This window comes from Lynx canadensis, chromosome E1 (assembly GCF_007474595.2).
Source record: "Lynx canadensis isolate LIC74 chromosome E1, mLynCan4.pri.v2, whole genome shotgun sequence".
Lineage (NCBI taxonomy): Eukaryota > Metazoa > Chordata > Mammalia > Carnivora > Felidae > Lynx > Lynx canadensis.
In genome coordinates this window covers 17,224,976-17,239,440 of record NC_044316.2, presented here as the reverse complement: position 1 = coordinate 17,239,440, position 14,465 = coordinate 17,224,976, and the positions used below count along the sequence as shown (strand labels likewise).

The 14,465-nt window shown below is 57.3% G+C and overlaps 1 protein-coding gene across 1 annotated transcript in view; it reads right to left on the bottom strand.

Annotated features, from left to right (window-relative positions):
- MYO18A (myosin XVIIIA) overlaps window positions 1-14,465 on the bottom strand; it is a 100,991-nt gene that overhangs the window by 35,235 nt on the left and 51,291 nt on the right. Inside the window, 19 exon segments of the mRNA XM_030296695.1 lie at window positions 289-532; window positions 832-1,018; window positions 2,009-2,168; window positions 2,324-2,465; window positions 4,412-4,498; window positions 5,236-5,428; window positions 5,727-5,817; window positions 6,042-6,218; window positions 6,834-6,845; window positions 8,071-8,091; window positions 8,418-8,562; window positions 8,789-8,852; window positions 9,710-9,810; window positions 10,422-10,564; window positions 10,833-11,046; window positions 11,404-11,580; window positions 11,690-11,796; window positions 12,000-12,087; window positions 13,851-13,886. Of these exon segments, the coding sequence (XP_030152555.1) occupies window positions 289-532; window positions 832-1,018; window positions 2,009-2,168; window positions 2,324-2,465; window positions 4,412-4,498; window positions 5,236-5,428; window positions 5,727-5,817; window positions 6,042-6,218; window positions 6,834-6,845; window positions 8,071-8,091; window positions 8,418-8,562; window positions 8,789-8,852; window positions 9,710-9,810; window positions 10,422-10,564; window positions 10,833-11,046; window positions 11,404-11,580; window positions 11,690-11,796; window positions 12,000-12,087; window positions 13,851-13,886 (2,389 nt within the window).

Sequence of the window (14,465 nt, the reverse complement as noted above, 5' to 3'; positions counted from 1 at the left end):
AGGAGCTGTGTGAATAGGGCACGTGGGGAACGGGGGGTGGGTGAGGAGGATTGGAATAGAGAAGGGAGAGGAGGAAGAAGGGGGTCAGCCAGGTGGAAGGAAAAAGAGAAAGGAACAGCCTGGGCTGGAGAGACCCCCACTGAGCAGGCACCAGAGGAGGAAAGAGATCTAGGGCCCAGAGGGGGAAGCAGCACCCCTCTAGCCCCATGGGCCCCATCTGGGAGGTGGGGAGGGGCAGGAGCCAGTTCTAGAAAAGAGAAGCAGCAGCTGAGAGGGAGGGAGGCCCACCTTGGCGGTACATGCGCATCGCGTCAAGCAGGCGGGAGCCGCGGAGCTGGGCACGGAGAAGGGGCACGTCCAGCTGCAGGAGCCCAGCCTCGCAGTGGTCCCCCGAGGGCAGGTCCAGCTCGCTGCTGCTGCTGACCCGTCGGGAAGACGCAGAACGGGGCTCCCCAGCCCAGCCCTCTGCTACAGGCAGGAAGCAGTGCACGAAATGCAGCTTTGATTTCTTGATGGTGTCTATGAGGGCATCCTGCCAAAGGGAAAGAGGCAGGCCTCAGTGGATTCTGATGGCCCGGCCGGGGGTCAGGAGAGCTGGGACTGGCATCAGCATCTCCGCTCCCCACGGGATGGCAGGTGTCCCACCAATGGCCAAGCCATGCCCTCACTCGGCCTGTGTGGCCACTCAGGCAGCCGTACCGAAAAGAGGACTTAAAAAAGAGAGCAGTCAAGTCAGAGTGGGATGCTGAGTGGGCACCAGGTAAGTTGAGTGTGCCTAGAATGGCCAGAGAAGCCCCGAGAGGGCCCCGGAGCCTGGGCGGGCACACTCACCACCTGCAGCTTAATCTGGATGCACAGAGACTTCTTCTTGACAGCCGCCATGCCCGTGGTGAAGGTCTTCCGCATGCTGGTGGCCCGGCGCAGCGCCAGCTGCGAGCCGCCCTCTAAGCCCGCGATGGAGCCCGACAGCACCGTGGCGCTGCCCGCCCGGCCCAGAAACAGGTTGCTGATGATTTTCCTGCCGGAGGTGGAAGGGCGAAGGAGGGAAAGAAGTCTCACTGAGAGCGTAGTGGAGGCCGTTCCTTCTCCCAGTTCCTAAGACACCCCCAAAAGCCCCACATCATCGTGGCCAGTGGCCTGGGTTATCTGGCCTGGGGCTGCATGTCCCGCACCCTAGAGAGAAACTGTAGACAAATCTTCGAACAGGAAGAAGAGAAAACCACTGGGTGGAGGGGGACAGAAGCCTAGGGGTAGGCAGGCATTGAACAGAGTGGAGTGATCTGTTCTTGTCCATCACCCGGGAGGGCAGAGGTCCAGTGTGAGAGGAGAGATTAGAGCCCAGCATCCTCTGCCACGCCATAGAATCTGCATATGACATTTACTGGTTGTTATCTGAGCTCTCCCCCCCTGTCCCCCCCCCACCCCCCAACTGGGCAGGGAGTTTTATTTTATTCATTGCTATCTGCCAGGCACCCGGAAGAGTCTCAGTCAAGGAGCAGGTGCTCAATAGTTATCTGCTAAATACACAAATGAATGACAGGCCTTGTATGACTGAGGGGTTTCTAAGGCTATTTCTGCCTTCTTTTAAAATTTTTAATTTTTATGGTATTTTAAGTAATCTCTACAGCCAGTGTGGGGCTTGAAGTCACAACCCTGAGATCAAGAGTTACATGCTTTTGTGACCAAGCCAGGCACTCCATTTTAAAGTTTTTGTTTGTTTGTTTTGTGTGTGTGTGTGTGTGTGTGTGTGTGTGTGTGTGTTTACTACTCCTGCCTTCTATGAAGAACGTGGAGGTGCTATTCAGATTTCAAACTATAGGTCCCTCCAACCATGTCCGTCCCACCTCTATCCAGGAGGCCACTCCCAGGCCCTCAAGACCAATTGACCTTGGCTGTCACCTCTCAGGAAGTAGAGGCAATCAACCCTGCTGGTGAGGGGGCCTCTTAGACCAGGGAGGCCAAAACCAGCCCTGGGGACGAGACGTGGCAGAGCGAGTGGTGTCCTTACTTCTGGGAGTCCTGCAGGAGCCGGGGGGCATTCTGGGTGGCCGGGTTCTGTTTCGTGTAGCTCAGCCAGCCAGCTACATTATACTCGACCCAGTTGGTGCCATGACTGTGGCCCAGGAGAAAATGGTGGGGTTTGCTGCTGCGCAGGAGGGGGCTCTGGCCTGAGGATGGGAGAAGTAAGGTTCAGATCATCAGGGCACAGGCCCCCAAAAAGCCCAGGGACCCGGTGAGTCCTTCCAGACAGTACCATCTAGACCCGTATAATAGTGGGTCCTTCCGAGGGGTAGCAGAAGAGCCCTCTAGGGGTACCACCTACCTTTCTTGTCACCCTCCTGGGGGCCATAGTAGGAGAAAAGGCGCTCCAGGAGGGCATCCTCAGTGGCCCCTGGCACCAGCACCTCCTCTTCCAATAGCCATAGCAGGCCCCTTGCCTCGTCGGTGCGTGCCAGCGAGCGGACCTACGGAGAAGTGAAGAAATGCCCCCGTGTCACACGGAGCCCCTGGCCCGACCACACACTATCGACACGCCACCCATACGCACATGCATTGCAGCTCCTGCCACTCACGGCTGACACCTTGTGGAGCAGCTGCGCAGCAAGGAGAAAGAGGGAGCCTGAGAGAGACTAGAGAGAGAAGCCCACAGCAAAACACAGTTCCTAGGAGTCGTGTCCGAAGTCACCAAAGGCTGAAGGCTTCTTGTTAATCATCCTCACCTTCCTGGAAGTGAGGCTGTGTGGCCCTCACTCCCTGGGCATCACCTCCCAGGCAGACTAAACGAGATGAAGTCTGGAAGGTCCCTGGGCAGAGGGCATGGCCCGAAGGCAGCAGTCAGTCAGTGATGGCTGGGGTTAACCCTGGGCGCCCTGGCAGCGGGGGGCGGGGGACGCGGAAAGGGCTCAGAGCACTGCAGGGGGGATTCCTGCAGGGTCATAAACTTGAGCGTCCAAATTGTAAGACAGGCGACTTAACAGATATAACAGCCAAAATGGGCGGAGTTGGGTGACTGCCTAGCAGGTGTCCCCATCTGAGGGAAATGGCTATTTCCCAATCAGCTGTAGCCAACTTCTGTCCTGGAGGAACACTGGCCTAGTGCAGATAAACCTTCCAGCTTTTCAAGAGAAGGTGGAAATACTGAATTCTGGTTTCTAACACCCTACGCAGGCCACACAAACCAGGTCTGTGGCCACACCTGGTCTGACGGTGTCTTTTCTACAGCATTTCCAAGTCTTCCTTGAGCAAGAAGACAGAACCGCCCCCACACCCCCATGCTTGCCTGGCCTTTAGGGACTGGGGGACAAGAGAAGTAAGAAAAGCGCCATTTTTCCTTTCTTTGAACCCAGCTGCCTGCATCTCCTCCCCACCCCCACCCCATGGCTGCCCAAGGGAGCCTGTGTGATTCTCAGGAGGAAGCAGAATGTGGCCAAGCACTGAAGGGCAGCTAAGGTCCCAGACTGGCTGGAGCTGCATGGCAGGACTGGGCAATGAAGGACAGTGCGCAACAGGCTCAGCACCAAGGGGTCCCTGTTCCAGCGGTGCTAAGGCCCATCAGATAGGGACAGCAAAGAAGGGAACCCACTGTCTGAGCCACTGCCACTGCTAAGCCACACGGACTGACTTTCCCACACCTCCTGGGAATGGCAAAGTCTCTCACGGAGGCCGGGACAAGAACCCAGGTGCCAGGAAAAGCAAAGCCAGCTTCCCTGGGGAGACACGGAACTTGGGCACTTTAAGGACTTGTACCAGAGGACACTCGATCTCCCTGGGGCCCCACGTCCTTGTAGCATGGCAGGGCCTTCCCACAAGGAAGAGGGAGAGGGAGGCAGGGCTCAAAGCAGAGGAGGGGAGCCTAGCAAAAATGCCAATTCTCGAGAAAAGTCCCTATGAAACGTCCCTAACTGAAGACAATCAGCAAATGCCAAGTGTTCATCAGGCCGGCCGGTCTCCCAGGCAGCAAAGTACCCAAGATACTAGTCCAAAGTGTGACAAAGCCTGCCCCTAAGGTTGAGGGGTGAGGGCTCACATATATAGCGAGGCACAGATTCCTTGCTTGCACAGACTCCTCGCCCGTTCTGCTTGGCTGCACCAGTCTCTTGGGGACAGTGGGAGGGATGACTATGTCCTCTGGGTCCAGTCAAACCCTCACCATCGAGGAGGAGACACCAGAGTTCCTGGCTCAGCCAGTCACAGGACAGGGCCTGAGCCCGAGGTGGTAAGGGAGGAGGTCACATCTTCCCTTGTGGCTCAGACACCTGGGGCTAAGCCTGTCACTGCACAAGGGCAGAAGGAAGTGCCACTTCCTGACCGGACCAGCTGAGCAGCAGGTTACAACAGCAAGGGCCTGACTGAGGTTGAGGAACAGACAAGGGGAGAAAAGGCCAGCCCAGGCCCTTGCTGGAGTTCCTACCAGGGACTGATGGGAGGCTTGGTCCACAGCTGCCACAGAATCATCCGTGGCTGGCTCCAAGTCGTCAAATGCCAGCTCAATGTTCTCCTAGGAAGAAAGGGAGAGAGGTTGTGAGCACAGGCCCTTTGAGGGGTGCAGCCCTGGGTGATGGCCAGGAGGGGGCGCTGGGATTGGGACAGCTAAAATTCTTTTAACCTTCTTCAATACTGAGGTAAAGTCGCATATTCCTGTTATTCGCACCAGTTGATTAGACTATGCAGAATACCCCTACTCTCGATTTCACACCATCACCCTCGAAACACTTGAAGACAGTTGTCATTTGCCTCGTATATCTTCCCTCATCCAAGGTAAATACGCTCCCCAGTTCATTCATCTCACCTCCACATGAGGTGGGATTTCTAGATCTTGTTCCATGCGGGACACCCTTTCGTGAAGGGGCCCTAGCTAATCACCATCTTAACAGATCAGGAGACAGACAGGGAAGGCCAGGCCTGACACACGTGGAGGCAGGAATTCACGGGGCCTAGGTGGGTGCCTTGAGGGTGGGCAAAGAGGGGCTCTCAGGGACCCCGAATGCAGGCGCAGCTTCTTGGAGAGCAAACTCTCCACAGGGTAAGAATGCAGTCTGGGGCAGGACAAGACTACCACTCCAGAGAACACAGAGAGACAGAAATGACAGAGCGAAAGCGAGGAAGGGAGCCACCGGTGGGAAAGGTGGTGCCTTCTCTCTCCACAGATGCCCTCCCTGCGGGCGCCAGGGAAGTGAAGTTGGGGGCCGGGGTGGGGGTGGGGCAGGGGCAGGCAGAGGCAAGGTCAAGTGCTACCTCCTTGTATCTTTCTAACTCCTGCACAAAGGTGCGCTCGTGGAAGAGTCTCTGCAGCCGGTCCTGGGCGTAGTTGTGGCATAGCTCCTCAAAGGAGGCTCCACGGGCCGACCCACCCTGCTCAGGGTTCTGGAAGCCCGGAGTGTCCACAATCATCATGGAGCAGAGTGAGTGCTGGCTGGACTTGAGAGCCCTTCACAGGGAGAGCCTGGGTCAGAGCTGGCCAGGGCAGTACCACTGAACACGCTCCACTGGTCTGCCTATGGCGCCCAGGCAGCCATGTTCTGCCCCAAGCCAGATCTCCACCCTGCCCAGGTGCCCACGACCCTGGTGGGGAGGATGTGCCTTTTGCCGCCCGCGAGGACAATGAGCCCTCTGCTGGCGGAGAATGGCTCCACCTCAGCAATCACACCAGCACAGAGGTATCAGTCAACTCCCACCTTTGTCACGGCAGGAAGCTGGTCAGCTCCTGGGCCCTGCCTGGCACTCACCTGTTCACCAGGGAGACGAGAAGGGTGAAGAGCTCACTGTAGAGGCCAGACGCCATGCCCTCTAAGCACTCCAGTGCACTCAGTTTGGGGCCTGTGGGGCAAGAGCATCACCTCTACCTCCTGCCCCCTGGGAATCCCCACGGGGGATGCTCTCTACCCACCCTGGGTCAAGTCAGCATGGGGCCCTGGGGCTGGGCCTCTTCCTCTGATGGAAGCACCTATTCACCCCAGCAGTCTCCCCACGCCAGAGAAGACTGCAATGAGCCCCGGATGAGGCCTCCCAATCACATCTACCAGCCAAGGGTCCCATGGTACCTGTGCTATCCCCCAGGCTGCTCTCCTCAGGGCCCTGGCGGAAGGAGGTAGAACGCTGTAGGGTTCCACCCTTGTGCTGGTGCTTGAAGATGGCTGAGGAGAGCTCCTCCAAGCTGCAGCCCAACAGGTATGCGGCCTTCTGGGCCCACTCGTGGCGGGCAAACTGCTTGCGCCCAGCTATGGGGTAGAAAAAAGGATCTGGCATCTTGGGTCTTTCTCCTTAGTCCACTTGATGACCATGGGGCCCTTTGGCTCCCATGGCCAACAACGGGGGAGTGAACATCTTCTGGAGGAAACACCAGCTCTGATGACACCAGAAGGGCTTTAGGCAAAACAGGGACGGCCAGCAGCTGCCCACAAGCACTTCCTGGGTCCCCTGCCCTAGTGAGAATGAGCAGGTCCTAAAAGAGGAGGTAACTCCAGGCTGCCGCCGCCAGAGGGCGCCCAGGCAGCTTTGACCATCGCTTTTAGAAGACTTGGCCTCAGGGGTACCAACTTGGGGTGGGGCGGTCCGAGGAGGAGCCAGCCCATCTCTAATGAGCACCGGAACCACCTGTGCCTGTGGGGGACACATCATGGGGGAGTACCAGTGCCTCCCCCTTCCAAGAATACCCTCTCCCTTACTTCCAGGCATCTGCTGGGGGAGACCACAAACACCCACCCATGGCCCACCAGTGGGGAAGTGGAAAGAGCTGCCAGGGAAAGGGAACAGCCCACGCAGACAGTCGCGCCTCAGCCAACATGTGTCTAATCACAGCAATTAGGGAAAGCTAACAAGAAACAAGGTTTTACCTTCAGCAGCTTCTGTAAGGCAAAGGACCAGCATGCAGCATGCAAAGAAAAACAGCGTGTTAGCAAACAGTCATCAGCTGAGCCCGCCAGGCCCACGGGAAGGGACCATGGGGGGTGGGGGGTTGTGAGGATGAGCAGGCAAGAGAACATAACCACATTCAGACTCCGAGACACAAAAATACACACATGTGCACACACACCATCTCGAAGGAGTGTGTTCATGGATGCAATCACGCTGTCACATAGAGACCTACAAAGACACCACACACACACACACACACACACACACACACACACACACACACCCTCTGGGAAATACCGGAAGCTCTGAGGAGGTAACAGACCCTGCTGACACACACCCGGAGCTCTCCGCGTGCAGTACAGGGTTATAGGAAACCTGGGCTTGTCACCGCCTCAGAGCAAAAGAACTTCCTCAAGACACAGCCACACGCCTACCCGCCTGCCCACCTACGCAGTCTGGAGACAACTTCTTTAACTCAGAGCCTGCTTCCTCTTTGGCAGGGATGCCACCTGCTGGGATCATAAGGAACCTAACACCTGAACGCCTGTTCCTCCATGCACCCACCCGCCCACCAGTGCTTTCTCGCTCCTGCTGAGCAGCCTGGGGCTCTTCACATCCCAGAGGAACATGAAGCCAAAGCCCGAGAGGCTGTTCAGAGGCAGCATCCCTCGGAGAAAGGGGAGAAAGGGGCAAAGAGGTGCTCAGAGTGCCCAGCCGTCAAGGTAATCTCAGAAGAAGGCAGCAGAGTTCTTCCAAGCCAGACCAAGCTCTAGCCATTCACAAGCCCCAAGTTCAAGTGCGGAAGCAACAGCCCATTCGTTACCACGGTGCCTGCCGCCCCCTAGTGGCCCCCACCTGGATATGCAAGAGGAAGCGATGCCTTCTACCAAACCAGTGAAGAAAAGGGAAGACTCAGAGAAAACTGGCCTGGGAAAGCCCCAAGAAGCAGGCCCACCCTACCCCATCCAAGCCCCGAGGAGGGCATCCTGAGAGGCCCCAGGATCTGGAGGCAACACAAGTAGAAGCAGCTATGCCTGGGACTCCGAGAAGCCTCACAGCCGGCAGGCACCTTCTCCCCCCTCAACCTGGGGCTTCTCCCAGGCCAGTCCCCTCCATTGTGACAGAACAAGCCCAGCCCCCAGACAGAGCCCAGGGCAAGCACCAAGGTGGGACAAGGTGGCCCCTACACCCCAGGGAGGGGCCAAGGTCAGTTACCGGCTTGCTCCTCGGGGGCCTCTGTCAGGAAGGGAACAAGAAGCAGAGTTATTCCAAGGGGACTGCTCGGACTTAGGGCCCTTCTCTTTCCCCTCAGCTTCCGAATCCTGCCCCCCCCCCCCAACTCTTCACAGTGCTCCGCATTACTGCCATCCAAGTCCAGGGGCAGAGATCCTTCTCTGGGCATCAGAGCCTCCTGTTCTGACGTGGGAGACTGGGAAGAGGCACACGCAACAGAGGGTGATAACAGACACATCTGTGCTGGGTGAGGACAAACCGCGAGTGGCAGGGCCTCCACAAGCTCTCCCAGGCAACAAGCCAGGCTGTTGGGACCCGTTGCGGGTTACCTTTGGTGGCGCCTGCAGCCCCCAGGTGGTAGATGGCAGCCAGGATGAGCCAGCAGGCTTTCTGTTCATCTGGGGAGATGCCCAGCACCTTCATGGCGGTCTGTAGCTTACTGAACTGCTGAGCCGCCTTCTGCTTCTCCTCAGGCTGCAGGGACAGGAGGGGACGCTGGCACTGCACCTCGGGGGGGGGGGTGCGCTGTCCCTCCCGGCATACCCCCATGCTTCTGGACCCTCGGGGAGGGCAGGGCTGGCGAGAGCTGCCCAGCTGGGGCTGGGCTCCTGCTATTCCCGTGGGGTTCTCCAGGTCACTTCCCCTACTCCCCTGCTCCCAAGGCCCAGGACTGCCAACCTAGTCCCCACAGGCCCCTCACCTTGGCCAGTGGCACAATCCCAAACACATTGTTCTCCGCCAAGTGGTTCAAGTGGAGCTCTGTCCTAGGGGTACAAATGAGGCATCAGCACAGTGCTTGGTCCCCATGCCAAGGCCATCTCCCTACCAGGGTGGAGACAGATTCAGCTTCCAGACTCTCAGTCCTGTCTGCCCGTCATGCCCTACTGTCAGGCCAGCTGCCGCCGCCTTCCCTAATTGGCCTGAAGGCCTGGTCAGAGCACCAACCTCCCTAGGACAGGTCGTCAGAGATGCTCTGGGGAGAGTGTCCAGACAGAACCCTGAAAGAGAGCCAGGAATCTGCCTGAAGCGCGAGTCCAGCCAGGACAGAGACCAGGCTCTCAGCTACAAGAAGAGTTAAGGAGGATAATGTCCTGGGGTTGCTTGCTCAGCCTTATCATTAATCCTTTTTTTCAAAGAACAAAGACAGCAAGTCTGAAGGTCTACCGGGAAAAGCCTGGTAGATGAGCCAACATGGGGGGCAGGAGGCCCAGCTTGGAGGGCACAGAAAAAGGCCCGGGCTTTCGGCTCCAGTATGAACTCAAATAACAGCTCAGCCCCACATTATCTGTGTGACTTATAGGCAAGTCCCTGACCACCTGCATCTTGAGGTGCTTTCCTCTGCAGACCTGGAGTAGCAGAGGTCATAGCTTGACCCTGGGAACACGGAGCATCAATTGTGCCCCTCACACATAGCCAGGACTCTGTGCCCGGGACCCAGGAGTTCCTGTGGGGTACAGCCCATGGCTCATTCATCTCACCACCCCCAGTTACCTCAGAGCCTAACATGTAGCAAGCGTACGATAAACAAACGGTATGGGATGCAGTCAAGTGACAAGGTCCGGGAGCCATCAGTGAGCTAGAACCCAGAGCACCCTCCCCGATTTCCTTTGTCCCATCTCACCTGAGGGTGCCATCCCCACAGGCCAGCAGGTAGTAGAAGACGTTGAAGGTGGCCTCACCGGCTGGGCGTCGGGCCACACGCAGCTTCTCCAGTAGCATCGTCTATGGCACAGCATAGAGGGTATGGGCAAGGAGGGTGGTGCCAGGTCAAGCTTCTCCACCCCACACCGGAAAGAACAAGGCCCATGGGAGCAAGCAGGTGCAGCTTACTCTCAACCAGAGGCCAGATCACCACAGGGTCAAACCTGGGGCACAAACCAAAGCCAGGGGGAAGGAGATAGGCCCAGCTCACAGAGGGGCCTTGGTGCCTTGCCCAGCCCCCAGGCACAGTCTTCTCAGGGAGCTGGGCACTTTGTGGAAAAATATTTCATTCAGCATGGAAGGGGACCAGCTTCGGCTTGAACTTACTTCATTGACAAGCAAGTCTTACTTGGGTGAAATTAGCCTGAGAGAAACCCCTGAACACAGGGCCAGGGCCCCAGAAGTAGGGTACAGCCAACCCCAGGGTTGGGCAGGAAGCTGAGCCAGGACCCACCTGGGGCAAGAAGCATGGGGGGGCAGAAGACACGGCGGGGGCAGAATGGTGACAGCTCGGAGCGGAGCACACCATCCCTGCTGGAGGGGATCCTGGGTAGAATCCCGGGAAAATAAGGCACAGGAGGGAGCCTGAAACCAGGCAGCCAGTCTCTTAACTACCCTGAGTGTTCTCTCACCTGGATGGAGGCTGAGGCCACCTGGCCAGCTTGGTCAAAGTCCAGGGAGAGGATCTGGGAGAAGCGAGTGGCATTGCCATTCATGATGGTGGGGCTGTTCCCAAAGGCTTCCAAGAGGCTGTACAGAGCCTGCCACTTCTCTGCTGTAGAACAGAGGCCCAGAAGCCATCAGGAAAGCCTCCAGAGGCCCAGGGGCCATCAGGAAAGCCTCCAGAGGCCCAGGGGCCATCAGGAAAGCCTCCTGCCCAGGGCCTATTCCCTCAGCGCACAAAGGCTCAGAGTTACTCAGGCCAGACTGCCCAGGGACAGAGGGGGTCTGAGGGCACAGAGAAGCCAGGGAGAACAAAGCTGACACCTACGAGGCGCTTCCATCCCCAGCCCCTCTCGGTTTTTCCAGGTGGCCTGTCTCACCAGAAAACACCTTGTTCCCACTGGTGCCTGCGATGGTGGCCAGGTACTGCACCAGATGCTGGCAGCTGGTGGTCTTGCCACTGCCGCTGCTGCCCAGGAGGATGATAGACTGGTCCTGGCGGCTCATCAGCATTGCCCTGTATGCGGTCTGGGCCACGGCATAGATGTGGGGTGCCATGTCCTCCCGCCGACACCCCTTGAACATGTGCATCACCTTGGGTGGGAGGGGGAGGGCGGGAAGGGGCAGGCTCTTAGCTGGTCACACTTGGACAGTCCTCACCCCCAAGGTCCACATCTTTCTGGGCCTTTCACTGTCGGGGCGGGGGTTGTCGAGGGATTCCCAGGCTAAGGCCTTGCATAGAAATGCAGATACTAGCACAGTCCTGGCCTCTGTTAGAGGTTACGGGGAGGGCTTCATGTCCCCACCCCTTGAAACGGCTCCAAGTTCAACTGTGAGAGTGGACAAGAGCCCAGTGGGATGCCAAAGGGAAGGAGCAAAGCCAGGGAAGGTGTGGTAGGTAGTGTGTGGGTGGGTCCATGGGGCAGCATGGTCGCCTAGTGGGTGCCGCACCTTCTCAGAGTACACGGCAGGGGCCCCACGGGGGCTGAGGACGAGCAGGCTGGGGCCAGCGTACGTATGCAGCAGGCTAGCACCATAGCGCTGGCGCAGTGTGTGGAGGACGCTGGACTCATTGAGGTACACCAGCGAGGCCAAATCTTCTAGACGGTCGCAGGAGGGAGCATTAGCCTGTGTGATAGGACAGGCAGGCAGGCACTGAAGAAGCAGAATCTGTCGGCACTGCCAGTGGACAGGTCTGCCCTGCCCAGCCCACTTCCTGTGCCCTCCACCTGCAAACCTTCTCCACATCATCCTCGTCCACATCCAAGATGGCGCCATCATGGTCTAGCTTCACACGCACCTTGCCTTCTGGCAAGCTGAGCTCCTCAGATTTGAGCTGACTGCCTACAGAGCGGGGACAGACAGTTAGACACAGGCCCGGGAAGCCTCTGCCACCCTCTTCAGGCCCTTTGTGGTCCTGTCTCTTCCCTACTATATCACTAGCCTCTCCTCACTCACCACCCAGGACTCACCAGACCCAGAAGGCACACCCAGCCCGGAAACCTGAGAGGCCCAGGCATCTGCACCCTGGGCCTCCCCAGACTCACCCAGAGAGAAGCCATCCTTATGGACCAGCCACACCTTCTCTGTCTCATACCAGGCCTCCTCAGCTGCAATCTGCTCTTCTGTCTTCACCTATCAGAGGAAGGGGGGGTAATAAATAGTCAGACCTTGCTCTGGAAAACAGTCGGGACAGAAGAGAAGAGACACGTGAGGGGAAGTGCTTCCAGATGAGCCACCTGGTAAGGGGGACAGTTGGGTGGCAGACACAGAACAGGGGACATTGGAAGTGTCAGAGGAAGAAGGTGGGGAAGCCAGGGGATGGGGATGGGCCTGAGGAGCACCGAGGACAAGGACACAGAGTTAGGGACCATGCCAGCCTTGAGGGTCTGGAAGGACGGGGACACTCAGAACCCGAGTCCTGAGGAGAGTAGACTGTAGGAAAGCAAACCAGCAGGTTCTGCCCTCAGCCGCCCTCTTCCCCACCTCCCCTGTAGGGTTGGTGAGCTGAGCCCACACCCCTCTCCCTGAGCCAACGCCCACTGCTACTGTGACCTCTCATGCCCAGCCTCTGTCTCGAGGTGGGAAAGGGCGCTTCCTCAAGACCCGAGAAGTGTCTACTGCGGACTTTTTACTGCAGAGTGATATATGGGTCCTAAATCCTAGTCTCGGCCTGGTCTTCCCTCCAGAGGATGCCCTGCTGGGCAAGGAGCAGTGCCCAGATGTACACGCCAGCCTTTCCACTCCTCCTCCATGCCTCCTCAGAAGGCCAAGGCCATAAAATAGCATGGCCAGACATATGAGGGGGGCACAGAAGTGCAGCAGTGTTTTGCCAAACACAGGAAAAGACTTGTATGCCACATGGCTGGGCATGCTCTGGAACAGCTGTGAGCCACCATCAGTCTCTGAGAGTCCCCCACCCTCACAAGACTTGAGGCCGAGGTACAGACGCTGCTCTGTGATACTGACCCCCTGTGTGAGGGATTGGAAAGGATAAGAAAACATAGTAAATATTTTCTTTGTCACATTTCTTGGAGCTGAACGAAAAAGAGATCTGGGTTCTACTCCCAGGTTGGATTCTGGGTTCAGATAACTTCCTCTTCCTCGCTGACTGCCCTTCCCCGTTGGAGAGAGAAGGGAACGCGTGGCCCCCAGGCTCTGGGAATCATGACCAGGGAAATCACCCTTCAAACAGGAGAACCACTATGAGGCTGGCAACATTTTAAATTGTTAAATGAAGACATGAAAACCAAAAAAAAGGCTAGTTTTTTATATTTGAAGAAATGTAAGTTTATAAAAAAAAAATCAATGTTTTATTTTTTTCCAAATCACATGATACAGGTTAAACGTTCATCTCGACTGGACACATTCTACGGGTCAGATGCTTGGAACCTGATGAAGAAGGGGACATCACAGGGTCCTGGCCTAGAACGAATCCTTTAGAGCTAATTCAAAGGTAGGTTCCCAAATTGGCCAGCAGGTGGAGCCAAAGAATGCCACATCTTCTGGCTTGGGAAGGAGGGTGGGAGGTGGGAGGGGCTCAGCCTTTCAGCTTTCTCTATCCAGAGTAAGAGGAATTAAAACACCTAGAAACCAAAACTCTTGCCAGGCCCTTGGGTTCCAGTGGTTAAAACCCAGGTGCCACAAGGCCAAACTCAAGTGGTGGCACTCAGACTAGACACCTCCCAAGGGCCTGACACAGAACAGCCCCATTTCAAACTTCTGGCACCGCCTCCCCCAAGGATCCCCCCAGATACAGGGTGGGAGCCGGAAGGGAAAAGAGGCCTTACACTCCAGCATGAGGCCCGAGCACAGACGCCAGCCCAGGTACAGGCCAGGGGTGGAAGGCGGTCACTGGAGGAAGCGGAGGGCTCCTGAAGGGGGCAGGAGCACCCTACCTGGCTGTGGGCAGGAGAGGCGGCCTCAGGGTCCAGCTGCCAGCAGCAAGCAAAGAAGAGAGAGAGAAAAAGAGGGGTGAAGATGAGTAGACCACTGGCATGAACCCTTCAGCAAGCACTCTGGGCCAAGTGGGCGGGCACTTTCCAGCTGCCCAAGGTGCAGGGTGGAGGCTGGAGGAACTTAGCGCCAGGATGGGAAGCTGGCCTGGGCAGGTCAACTGTGTCCAGTCAAGGAGAAGCCAGACCAGGAAGGTGGGGCCCGGCATGGTGAAGAGACACTTGCTATCAACAGACTTCTGAGTAGCTGCTCTGTTAAGTCATTCACTGTGGCCTGGGCATGAATATGCCACTCTGCCTCCGGCCATAGTCTGTCCCGGGTGGGACATCCAGTGCATTCTGAATTAGGCTCCTCTTCTGTGTGCTTGCCAGGCCACCTCACCACACCCAGGGCCCGGGCCCCTTGGGTGGCTCTGGCCTTTTCTCCAGGGCCCTGGCCAGCCTAGCTCCCCTCTATCTGGCCTCCAAACACATCAGAGCTGTCACTCCTGCACAGAACAAGACCATAGGGCAAGTCTCATGGAACAAGACCACTAGCAGCCCCAAGTCTGGGACCCT